The sequence below is a fragment of the Phocoena sinus genome, chromosome 1 (assembly GCF_008692025.1).
Source record: "Phocoena sinus isolate mPhoSin1 chromosome 1, mPhoSin1.pri, whole genome shotgun sequence".
In the NCBI taxonomy this organism is placed as follows: Eukaryota; Metazoa; Chordata; class Mammalia; order Artiodactyla; family Phocoenidae; genus Phocoena; species Phocoena sinus.
In genome coordinates, this window is record NC_045763.1 from 2,137,922 (window position 1) to 2,150,863 (window position 12,942).

Below are 12,942 nucleotides of genomic sequence, written 5' to 3' on the forward strand. Positions count from 1 at the left end.
TTCCTGTGGCCTGGAACCTTCCCTTCCCTCTGTGGTGGGGCTCTTCCTTGGGCACAAGCAAGGCCCACCACTCACATCACACAGGCCGCCAACGCCCTGGACAGAGAGGCCTCCCAGACCCCACCTAAGCCAGCACCACCTCGGTCAGCCCCTTCCCACCTCACTTTTCTCTGTAGCTTTCCCACTCACCAGCATGTAATCTGTCCCTCCCTCCCTCCCTTCCTTCCTTTCTCCCCCTCTGTTCCATGAGAACAGGGCAGCGCCCATGTCCCCTCCCATGCCCAAGCGCAGCGCCCGGCACCCCGTCGGCCCTCCACAGACGCTGGTCGAATGGATCACCTGCACGCTTCCCAGTACATGCTTTAGGGACACCGTTTTATTGTTTTGCCTTTTTGCTTCTTTTTCTTTCTTCCTTTTTTAAGAAAAAATGAGTTTGGAAAACACTACACAGTCTGTCAGAAGCCTGCAGCGGGGCTTCCCTGGTGGCGCAGTGGTTGAGAATCTGCCTGCCAATGCAGGGGACACGGGTTCGAGCCCTGATCCGGGAGGATCCCACATGCCACGGAGCAACTAGGCCCGTGAGCCACAACTACTGAGCCTGCACGTCTGGAGCCTGTGCTCCGCAACAAGAGAGGCTGCGACAGTGAGAGGCCCGCGCACTGCGATGAAGCGTGGCCCCCGCTCGCCACAACTACAGAAAGCCCTCGCACAGAAACGAAGACCCAACACAGCCAAAAATAAATTAATTAATTAATAAACTCCTACCCCCAACATCTTCTTTAAAAATATATAAATATACCCTCATTATCCAATCCCACAAACCAGATAAAGAAACCCCTTACCATTTGCAGCGCACACTGGCATATCAAAGCCTCTGAGAAGTCCTGCAAAAGCAGTACCTGCTTAACATGCTTTACACAGAGCTTCCCTTTCCCAGGGCTCTCTTCACACCCACGGAGCCGGTGCAGCCCCTGGCCCCGCCTCGGGCACTGCCTCTCCGACCTGTGGCCTCCTCCGATGGACTGAGCCCAGCCCACATGGAGAGAGTTCAAGCTGGAGCTACAGACAGTCTTCCCGGGACCCATTCCATCTCAGGCTCCACGTGCTCACTCCAGGCCAGGTACCTCGTCTGTGCATTTGGGTCCCTGCTTCGATAAGGGGGAGCCAGGACCCAGGGTGACCATGGCTGAAACACTGGGAGCGTCCAGGCAAAATCTGCCCCCTGACTGGGATAGAGGTGGAATTCAGAGAGCCACTGGGCAGGAGGGCACCCCAACAGCAGGAGGCCCCCGGGCACACGTGCTCTGGACCCACAGGTCCTGGGGGTCACCAGGCACCCCGCCCAGCTGGCACCTCTTCTTTTCCGTCACCTCCCGGTCACACATGCTGCTAAGTGGGTCTCGGAGGAATCCCAACACCATTAGAAGCTTCCTGCACAAACACCACGGGGGCCTGATGCTGTCCCGCACACAGCCCAGTTTCCAGGTCACATCCCAGGGAGGACATTTCACTGTGGCTGGTGGAGAGGGGTGGGGCCAGCAGGGGTCAGCGTCCCAGGGGCCTGCCCCCGCCTGCCTACCTCTCCGGGTCCCCTGGCTGCAGAGAGCCTGGACCGGGGGACAAGGGAAGGGGCTAGACAGGCTGGCGAGGGGGCAGTGGGGAAATGAGGAAAGGGGCGAACAGACCGAGAGAAAGAGGGTGGGCGGGAGCCCTGCGCCTCATCGCCATCCCCTCTGCTCGCTCTCAGGGTCTCAGAGTACCCTGACCCCGTCCGCAGGCCTGACGCTTGTTGGCACGCAGCCGGGAGGGGACTCACACCTGACCTCCCCGAGGCAGGGCTTTCCAGGGACTGGGGGCTCCGGCACCTACTGGGACCCCAAGACCCCCACCCCAAGACCAGTGCTTGATGCGACCCTGCACCTGACCCCAGTGCCCCCTGCGAGAGCCCCCGGTTAGAAATGCACAAAGGGCTTGGAGCCAGGCTTCCGGAAGGCTCCAGCTCCACCCAGCTGGGAACTAGCCCTGAGGGGCTACAGGCAGAGTGACCCCAAGGGCTCAGCCACGATGTGGGGCGGCCGAGAAAGGGCCCCTGGCCGCCCACCTCTCCTTCCTCCTTCCCCTGCCTCCACTTCCTTTTCCTGGGCTCCAGCCGGCTCCCCTCACACCCCAGCGCCCATCTGGCTGGCCTGGTCTGCCCATCCTCACGCATCAGTGTCATTCCAGTGTCCTCCAGCAGCAGCCGGCCTCCTGGCAGACCCGAGCTCCCCATGGGCAGGTACTGACCCACCGGGTCCCGCTGAATCCCCAGCGCTCAGGGTCAGCGGAGCCAAGACCAAACGAATGAATGAGTGAAAAAATGAACGGATGAACCAATGAGCCGGGGCTGAGGGCAGGATCCCGGGCTCTTGCCCTGCCCCGTGTGAACCGCCACCTACCCTCACACGCTGGCCACCCGGACACTTGGGGGACAGGTGAGTGCCCCGAGAGGCCAGATCACAGGGCTCTTCCTAGATCATTAAAAAAAAAAAACAGATAAAAGCCAGATACATAAATAAGTAAATCCTGCCCTAAAAATGAATTTTTGAAAACAAACAACCAAGAAAGCCAAAGCCTCAAGTTCAGGATACACGAGGGGACCCTGTCCTGTGTCTCCTGGCTGACGGGACAACCTGGACCCCCAGGGCCTAACTCAGCAGCCGAGATCCCCCCATTTCCCCACCACCCCAGCCCTGCCCTCAGCCAGCCGCAAGGCCCAGGCTGCCCTGGGAGGGTCCCGGCCGAGACCCCTCCCCACGGCTGAGAAACCCCAAAGGTCAGTCCTGGGCTGGTTCAGGACGCACCCGCCGAGCGGTGTGGCTGCATCCCCCCTCCTGCCGGCCGGCCAGGCCAGGGCAGAGCCAACTCGACCACTGTGGCCAGGGGCACAGGCAGAACCACAGGACAGGCCCACCAGGCTAGGGGTGAGACTGTCATGACCCCTGGCACTACGGACCTGACCCAATGCTTGCCTCCGTTCCTGAAAAGCCAGCACTTGGACCGTCTCTGCAGCGGGCCTCCTGGGGTCCAGACGGCTCTTGGCCCTCCCGCTTCCCTCACCCAACCTGGGATGGTCACTCCAAGACACAGGTGACCCCAAGGGTCACAAACCCCAGTTCAGGGGTGCACAGCGGACGATAATTGTGGGAAAACTGCCAGGTGAACCTGGACCTGCACCTGCCCCTCCCCCTGCCCAGGAAGCCAAGCCCAGAGGGTCCCCACCCCAGGCCAGACACACGCAGGTGCACCCAAGGCCCTCCCTGGGCGCGATAAGCCACACTCTCCCTCACAAACCCGGGGGGACGCAGGCCTAGACCCCACCTCCTCTCCTCCACAGGTCACCGCTGTAGAGATGAGAGCCACAGAGAGAAAGGCTGCTGTCAGAGCTGGACACTCCCACCCGGGGGCCGCTGGCCAGCGTCCACCCGGCCCCCGCCTCCCTTCCTGGGGAGAATTACTCATTTCCTCTCCTGGACAAACATGGTCACACCTTTTACTTCCCCCCTTTCCCGCTGGAGCTCACAAAGGGCATCTGTGGCCTCCGTCTATGGGCCCCCGGGGGCCGGAGAACAGGCGGGGACGTGACCCCTGAAGTCCGGTTCCCACCCCAGGCACAGAACGGCCCACCCGCGGTTAACCCGCTCCGTGGGGAACCATTACCCGCCACCCCTCACAGTGCAGCCCGGTCTCACCCTGTCCAGATGCCACGGCGCCGGTTCAGGGGAGGCCTGACCCCTGGGTGGGCAGACCTCTCCAGAGGAGGGACCCTGCCTCTTCGCACCCAGTCAGCCTCCCCTGCTGGCCCACCTGTGCCCACACCCGCAGGCCGGGAGCCCTTCCCAAACACCTTACAGCTGGACTCCAAGCCATGCCCATTCCTTTTACGAAGCAGAGGCTTCACAGCCAGCCGCTAAGATCAGAACCCGATTCCAGCCCCCCTCGGTCCCCGTCCCCGAGTCTGCGGCAGAGGCTGCCCGCGGTCATGTGCGGATGCTCAGGGGCTACCCACCCCCGCATCTGTCAGGACCTCCCTCTTTGAAGGAGGCAGCAGACGAGGAGACTGAGGCCCAGGACGCTGGTGAGGGGGAAGGACGGACCCGCAGCACGGGGCGTGGGCAGGCTGGACGAGGGCAGGCGGGGCAGGCGGGGCGTGGGCAGGCGGGACAGGCGGGACAGGGGCTCACGCTCTATAACGCCGACGCCACACCGAGCTCAGGGGCGTCTGAGCCCACTGGCGCCAACCCACGGCCCCGGAGCTGCCCTCGGACCCCTCCCCGATGCCGGGCACTTGGGCACCAGCAGACGGCCCCCCCACCCTCCAGCTCGGCGTCCCCGCCAGCCTTTCCTTCCGCGGCTCCGGCCAGCGTCGGGGGTGGAGGACTCACTGGGCCTTCTCCTTCATTATGTCACTTAAGCAGCCTCTGGCGAGCAGAGTGGCCGAGAGAGAGGCCCTGAGGTCTCCCACACCGCGCAGGAGCCACATCCCGCTAGACTGGACGGGAGGCAGTGGCATCTGCGGCAGGAGGGGAGCGGGGCGGGGCGGGGCGGGGCGGGGCGGGGCGGGGCGGGGCTGCCGGGCACTCACAGGAGAGGCAGCCCTGGTCTCCGGGCTGCTGGTTCCACCCCGGGCAGCACCGCAACACGGTCTGGGCCTCCGTGGCGTACACCTGCCTGTAGCCCGTGTAGTAGACGGTTCTAGGAGAGAAGGGAAAAGGGGGGCGTTACCGTCGAGGGACCGGGCTCGAGGCACTTCTGCCCGATGCGTTCGGCCCTCACCGCACGCAGTCCCCCAGACCGATTCTCCCACTGTCCCCTTTTCACAGCCGAGCAGGTTAAGGCACGGAGGTGGGCGGAAGGTCTGCATCCCGCGGCCGCACCAGGTGAACGAGGGGCCACTGGGGGCAGCGGGGGCGGGGGGTTGACAGCCGTCCTGGAACCGGCAACAGGGCGACATGCCGCCCCTTCCCTCTCCAGCCCCAGGGAGGTCCCAGCTCTGAGCCGGCCTCAGGACAGGCATCGTGCCCCACACGTGGCTCTCATCGCCAAGCCAGTCTGTGAGGGTCTGGGGGTCACACTCAGTGTCCAACCTGGGAGCGAGAGTGGCTCCTGGAATGAGCCCCGTGGGCCAAGGTGCCCAGTGCTGGGCGGGCCGCACCCCAGGCTCTCGGCCCACCCGTGCACCGAGGAGGCAGGTGGCGGGCCTGTCCTGGGGCGTCCCCGAGGAGGGATCCCTTCCCTCACCAAGGGCTGCCCGAGGGAGACAGGCTGATGGGGGTGAAGCAACGGTGGGCAGCAGCAGGAGGACCCGAGTGTGTGAGCACACAGCCCTGAGGTCAGAAGGGAGCAGGCAGGAGGGCTTCCTGGAGGAGGGTGGCCCGGGTCCAAGGCTGGTTCCTGCTCTGATGGGAGAGGTACGGCCTCACAAAGGCTGAGCAGAGGGAGGCAGAGCCCCACCCAGGAGCTGGAAGCAGGCAGCTGATCCAGCCAGACTGGGGCCTGGCATGGGGAGTGGCCGCAGGAAGGTGGTGCCCACGCACCAGAGAGAGACCGGCCTCACCACCCAGAGGGGTAAGGGCCTCCTGTCTATCCCCTCCCCAAATCCAGATTGCCCCTGTAAGCCCAGCCATTCAGGGCCACCTCTGCCAGTGCAGCCCCGGCCTCCGCCCTGCTTCTCCTGGCATTGCCCAGCCCCGGACTCGCCTGCAACCATGAACCTGGAGCAGAAGCCAGGGTGGGGGGTAGGGGGTGCCCCGCTCCTACTCAGCCCCCCACCCACCTCCCTCCAGCTGCACCCCAACGCCAGGGCTCCTGGGTCCCTTCTGGAAACCTCTGCTTCTGCTTCTTCCGAGAGTGGGTGAAGCAACGCCAGGATCTGCCTGACACCCCTGCCAACCTCCCGGGGAAGCCACCCTGGCTGCCCCTCCTGACACCCCAGCCCAGACAACCTCCACCCCCATCTGGTGATGGTCAGGAAGACGGACGACTAACTGCCCCGCCTGCCCCGAGCCCAAGCGGAGTCCCCCAAATCCATGCCCACCCGGAACCTGTGAAGGTGGCCTTATTTGGAAATAGGGTCTTAACAGATGTCCTCAAGTGAAGACGAGGCCAGCGTACTGGCTTAGGGTGGGACCTAGTCCAATGGCCGGTGTCCTCATAAGAAGAGGGAACTGTGGACACAGACAGAGGGAGAAGGCCAGGCGACCACAGAGGCAGAGACTGGCGTGATGCCGCCACCAGCCCAGGAGCGCCAAGGATGGCCGGTCATCACAGGAGCGGGGAGAGGCCTGGAGCAGACCCTCCCACCAAGCCTCCAGAAGGGACCACCCTTGCCCACACCTTGCCCTCAGACTTCTAACCTCGACTGTGAGAGTGTAAATCCCTGTTGTTTTTAGCCCTCAGTTTGTCATAATTTGTTACAGCAGCAAAAGGAAACTCATACAGGACCCAGGGCTCAGCACAGGCCCTGGGGTCCACGGCTGTGAGGTCCCTGGGTTTACAGTGACAAGCCTGGTCAAGGGGATGTCGGGGGCAGGAGCGGGGGAGAGGGACAGAGAGCGGAGGAACGGGAGGAGGGGAGGGGACAACCCAGGGCCCACCCTCCAGGCACAGCACCCTCGCACCCACTGCCATCTGTAGAACTGGCGACCTGGGGCTTGGCCAACAGCAGTTGGGTCCAGGGCCCTGGAGGCCCCAGGAGTAGCGGGAGCAGCTGGGCTGCCGTCTCCAGGTCATGGACACCTGGAGACATGGGCACCCCTGCCCCCAGCTTGCTCTTCCCGGCCCTCGGGAGTGGCATGAAGCCCGTGCCGGGGGACCTGGACCCCACCAAACAACCAGGGCGCTTCCCAGAAGTGTGAACGCGCGCACATCACTGCGTACGGGCAGCTCGGGGGACTCTGCACGACGCCACTCTGGCAGGACATGAAACCAGTTGCCTGGAGAGACACCGACCACAGTGGTGGACAATGTCTGGCAGGGCGGATGGTGTCTGGGCCCTTCCGTCGTAAATATTTCCCCTTTCCCTGGGCTACGTGCTGTTCCTCTCCGTCACCGGGAAGACGGGCCAGCTGGGCCCATCTGCCGCCCTCCCCAGCATCCCCTAAAGTTAGTGACCCTTGGAGACAGCGGGTCAGCCTGCAGCCCCCACTGGGCCTGAGAGCCAGCCCTTGCCCCCTGCAGCTCATATGGGACACCTCCCGTGGGAGAGTCACGGGGGCTCTGGCCACGGCCAGGAGCTGGTTCCTGCAGGGCCAGGTGGATAGGGGGGCGTGGCTACCAGGCTGATGTCCACTCCTCCACCTTATGCAGACTCCGCAAAGCCCAGGCTCCAGCGCAGCGGGATCAGTGGGGAGGGGCCTGGTGGGAGCCCACATGTGGGCTCCGTGCTCCCAGCATCCTCTCCCTCCCCACCCCGTTTCCTTCCTGCCCCCCAGGGGGCGCATGGCCCAAGCTCCCCCACCCTGGGGCAGCCTGTACTGGCGGGTTTGTCAGGTAGACGCCCGCTATGGGGAGAGGGGCAGCAAGCCCCCTGACGTCCTCATCCAGTCTGTCAGGTATCACCTCGCCTGCTCTGGGGCAGGAGAGAGCCCCGTGTCACCCCACATGGCCCTGCCAGGGCCACGCAGCAGGCCCACCAGCCCAGAAATCAGAAGTGGGAGTCACCGCGGCTGCAAGAGAAGTGGCAGCCGCCACGTAGCAGCCACATGTGTGGCCTGGCCCGTGGCTGGTTCCATAATCCTCCCCCAGCTGCAGTCCAGGCCTGATGCCCCCGCTCTGCAGTCGGGGAACAGAGGCTCAGACAGGGTCTGACCCTAGAGCGAGGTTTGGCACACTGTGAGTCCTCGTTTGCTGGCCGCCCCCTGGGAGCTCCAGAGAGGAGGGACCTCCTGTCTGTCCAAGGGAGGGAGGGTGACCCTGAGCTGGTGCAAGTTGGGGTGCGGTCAAATCGTGGGGTACAGAGCGTGCTGCCTCTAAATGCAGCTCCTCAGATGGCAGGGCCCTCAGAGGTTGCACCCACACTGGCTGGGTGTGGGGGAGCGGAGGGGCTAGCCTCCCGCCCTCGCTGCTGAGATGCAGCCCGGCCCCTCCCCCATCCACGCCCTGGCTGCGGGCGTGGGCCGAGGAGAGGTGCCGGCAGAAGCTGGAGGGTGGCTGGGCACCAGCGTGCCCTGTGTTTCCCAGAGCACGTGGGATGCTGGGGCCTCTGCGGACATGCTCCTGATAGGCGAGGAGAAGTGACACGGACCAAGGAGGGCTGGACGCTGGTCTGGCCGCGGAGGAGGGAGGGCTGGGGCTCAGGGCGGGCTTCACGGGGAAGCCGGAGCCTCTGTGGGTTACTGAAGGATGGAGAGGAGCGGGCCAGCGACGGAGCCCACAGCCTGGACGGCCACTGGAGGGCCAGCTGTGCGAGGCATTTTGGAAACCTTGCACAGCTGAACGGTGGGCTCGGCCACAGGCGTCGTGGGGGGCATACGACACTAACAAGCTAACAAGGCCAGGGGCCCTCTGGAAGGGAAACGAGGCCGGGACCCCCACAAACACTAGCCACTGACCCCAGGAAACGCTGCAGGACGCTGACCGCCATGAGCACCGGGGCGGGGAGGCAACCTCGCTCACCTGGAGCGAGAACAGCCCAGCAGAGGAAGGTGGAGCCCGGCTCCAGCCCGGAGCCAGGCGCACGGGACGGTGGCCGCCACGGAGCCAGGGGCCCGCACTGCTCCCGCGGAACTGCGGCGGCCCTGCTGGGTTTCAGGAGGGAGGGTCCCTGACACCCGAACTGGGCAGTGCAAGGACAGGACCCCAGAGGCCCTCCCGAGCCTTCCCAGGAAACTGCGACCCAGAACACACACCCCTGCCCCAGGCTGCACACAAGCTGAGGCACCAGCCACCTTGGAAACGCTGTCCCCCGCCCTGCCCAGGCCAGCCTGGAGAAACGGTCTGACAGCCAGTAACAGGGGCCTCCGCAGCACGGCCACCCACTCCACTCTCCAGCCCAGGGACCACAGGGCTTCTGGTTGCTTCCAAAAGAGCGCCCTTTCACCACAAGTTGGGGGGCGGGGCGCGGGAGGGGGGTGGCAGCTGACATGACCTGATACCCGTTTAGCAAATCCACCTACATCCATGTGAGTGTGGAAGCTGGGAAGGACAGACTGCAAGATGCACGTCTCAGGAAACGATGGTGGTGATTTCTCCTTCGTGTCGGGCGTGGCCCAGCCTCGGCCCTCCTGACCCTGGGGCGGGACCTTCGTGGTGGAAGGGCCATCCTTGCCTCCACCTGCCCCATCCTTCCAGCCCACCTCTCACAACCCAAACTCTCCAGACACGGCCAAGGTCGCCAGCAGGGAGACGAACCGCCACCAGCTGAGAACCACGCTGAGACGTAACTGCCCCGTCTCTCTCCGTTCTGCACGTGTACGAATCATACAGCAAACGTTTAAAACTAAGGCCGCCCCCCACCCCCGCTCCCGGGGGCAGGCCCAGCAGGTTCACGTCCCGAAGACCTGGCCCGAAGACCTGGCCGAGAGGCTGGACAGCACACTCCCGTCGGAGGACTCAGCCCTCCTCCCCAACGATGGAATCCCCTCATCACCTCACCCCACCCAGCTTTGCAACCAGGCAGACGCCAGACCCCGAGTCTACAGAAAGAAGAGAGATAGGCAAAGGCACTCCTCTGTTTGACTGTGAAATAAAGTCTCGAGCAATAAAGGCTTCACACGGGCTTGGGGTCAGAGAGTAGCAGCCGCCTCCAGCCAGGACCTCGGCAGGCTGGGCGCCCCGCTTTTCCCCCTCTTGCGTGGTCAGTACCTCTCCCTGCAGGGTCCCCTCCTGTCCCATAGAGTCTCCACCTTCCCCTCCGAGGCCCCCTCCCCACGGGGTCCTCCCCCACCCACCAGGGCCCCAGGTGGCCGCTGAGCAGGCACTTACAGTCTGGGAATAGCCCCCGTGGCGGCCACACCCCAAGGGTGGTGTCAGAGGCCTTGACCTCAGATGTGGGGCTTCAGTGATGGGGCGGGGGCGGCACCTGTGCCCTGAGACCCGGACAGCCCGGCCACCCCTTTGCCTGAATGGTCCATGCTGAGCTGCGTGTGAGCAGCCCCCACCCCCCACGGGACCCGGGGAGCCCTGCACGCACCTGCGTTTGTGGCCGACACACCAGTCCCGCCGCCCGCAGCCCGGCCTCCACACGGGCACCATGCGGCTGAAGGCCTGCACACAGGGCTGGCGACGGCCCACCAGGGTCAGCTCCCGCTCCGCACACACGTTGGGCCTGGGACACAGACAGACGGTCAGCACTCTTGTCACCAACACCAACCCCCCTGCACGCTCACCCTCGGGCACCCAGCCGTCCAGACCCGAGGCCGGGCCCCGTGGCAGGGCACCCAGCCCGGTGCCCACCCCAGGCCTGCACAGGCCTGGCCTTGAGGGAGCGGATGCTCAGGGGAAAAAGGAGGGGCTCACAGGGCCACGTCTGACCCTCCCCCTCACATGGGCCACGCCACCCGGAGCATCCCTCCAACCCTCGCAAGACCCCAAAGCGTAGAGGCCACTGCCCTGCAAATAGGGGAAGTGGAGGTCCTGGGAACAGTGACGACTTGACCCTGAGTCCGTCTGACTCTGACCCTGGCGTTCTCTAGCCCCGACTCTCCCTGCCTCTGAGACGCCCCAAGCTGGGGCTCAAGCATGAGACACAAGCCAGGGGACCTCCCTGAGCCTCGGGTGCCCCCTGGCAGGTGAGGACTCGCAGCACTGGCCTCGCAGGTTGTCGTGAGGGTTCGCTGAGCCGGCACAGAAAAGGCTCCTGTCGGCCAGGGCAGGTGGCCTCGTAGGTGCCTCCAGGAGAGACAGGCCCAGGAGGAACTGCCGTCTGCAAACCGAGATCAGGCCCAAGTGAACTGCTGTAGGTGCAGCATCCTGTCTGCTCCAAACTCTCACCCACCCCTCTGCCCAGCACACAGACGTCAGGTCTCCGCTCTCTTCCCGCGGGGGCAGGGAGGAGCGGATGAAGGGAGGGGAGGGCTTAGGCCCGATGGCCTCTGAGCCTCCAGGCTGCAGGGCCTGGCCTGGACCCTGAAATAGCCCCCCGAGCCGTGGGTGGCCTGTGAGGATGGAGGCGACACATTCCGAGGACAGTTACAAACACAGGCTCTGGAGCCAACAACCCAGGCCTGGGGCCCGCTATGCAGCCTGAGGAAGGTTACTGACCCTCTCTGCACCTCGGCCTCAGCACCTATGAAGGGGGCAGCAGGTGCCTCAAGGGCTCCTGACACAAGATCACACGTGTCTGGAATCTGGCACGTCCCTGGCTCAGAGAAAGTCCCTGTGTCTCTGGGTCACAAGGCCCCACATCCCCTGGGATGTCACCACCATTCCCGTACATATGCCGACCCAGCTCAGCACGCAGCATGCCTTGTCAGGGCCTTGGGGAGGGCACGCCATGGCTCACAGGGGTCCATCATCTCAGGGGGGGCTGCGGGGGGAGCAGGTCTGGCCACTCGGTCAGCAGGAGAACCGGCCCGCACGGAGCTTGGGAAGTTGGCGCCTGGCAGAAAACCCCAGAGTAGGGGCTGGTGCTCTCCTCTGAAGGGCCCCCTCTTTCCTGGACCCCTCAGACCTCAGCCACGAGGGCCGCCGCTAACCAGCAAGATGACCACGGCGAGGCCACACAGCAGCCTTTCCGGTACGTGTGCTCTGGTCACTCTCCCGTCCGCTGCCCGCCCTGTCCCCGCCCCCCCAAGGCACCTGCGTGACTCTGGTCCCCCAGGCCTGCAGGGCCGCCTGGCTTCCAGGATGGCAGGTTTTCCCTCTGGTCGCACCTCGCTCTCCACATCCCTGAAAACGGTTAAAGGGAGGAGGGGCTAGCGCTGGAATGATTTTCTCCTCTGGGAAGCTTCCGGCACCTCAGAAGCACAAGCGTAGCTGGCTTTTCCATTTGGAAGGAGGGAGGAAGTGGGATGGGGGAGGGAGAGCCGAGGAGGAAACAAAGAGGCCAGTGGGACGAGGGCACAGGAAAGACCCCTGAGGTGGAGCAGAAGTCCCTGCTCGGGCCCCTCTGCTCCTGAAGTTGGACCCAGCTGCCCATCTGCGGGGAGGGAAGGCAACTTCCCAGCTACAAAGTGAACACAGCTTGGGCGGAGGGGGTACTCATCCCAGCTGTCGGGCCATCTACTCCCCGGGGCAGAGCAGGGCTCCTGGAGGCTGGTGGCCTTCGCCTGGAGCTGGAGGTGAGGGTGGGCACAAGATGCGTCCCTCCAGGGTGGGCAGTTCCTGGGCCCACAAGGCACCAGGGTGAGGGTGGGGAACACCGGGGCAGGGAAGCGGGGCAGCTGGCCTTGCACAGCCAGGGAAGCCTGGCTGCACACACCCCCTGGTCCGGGAAGGGGGCTGCGTCTGTTTTTACAGGCTCCGGGGTCCTAGGGATGCCGTGACCCAGGCAGATCACTCTTGGACACCCGGATCTCCCCACCAGACAAGTGGACAATCGATCAGAGCGTCAAGCACGTGCCCAGCAGCAAACGCAGGGCCTGGCATGAGGCAGCTGGCCATAGATGTACTCCTTCCCTGCCCTTTCCCTCCATCCATCACAGCCTCAGCCCCAAGAGAGATGGGGAAGCAGGACCCAGATTCCGGGAGTTGCTCACAGGCCGCTGAAAGTACAGCTCAGCTTTCAAACTCCCTGACCGGTGAGCAGGGGTCTTTGAATGACCAGAGAAAACCTCAGCCTCAGCCTCAGCGAATGGGGGCCGTTCCAACCCTCAGGGCCAGTGGGTCCAAGAGTTACTTGCAAGCAGGGACTTGAGCTTGGAGGGCCTGTCCCTCTCTGGATGGGAGGGGCCCATGTAATGAACTGATTGCAAAGCACTGGCCATTTTCCTAGCACAGCTGCCCAGAGGACTCCAACCCAGGGGA

The 12,942-nt window shown here is 64.4% G+C and overlaps 1 protein-coding gene across 3 annotated transcripts in view; it reads right to left on the reverse strand.

Annotated features, from left to right (window-relative positions):
* The window catches only part of MEGF6 (multiple EGF like domains 6), a 103,599-nt gene that overhangs the window by 87,618 nt on the left and 3,039 nt on the right, over positions 1-12,942 (reverse strand). For all 3 annotated transcript variants that reach the window (XM_032606435.1, XM_032606426.1, XM_032606444.1), the window contains exons 2-3: positions 10,169-10,303; positions 4,622-4,731 (exon numbers count right to left, since the gene is read on the reverse strand). In XM_032606435.1, the coding sequence (XP_032462326.1) occupies positions 4,622-4,731; positions 10,169-10,303 (245 nt within the window). The remainder of the gene's footprint in view (positions 1-4,621; positions 4,732-10,168; positions 10,304-12,942) is intronic.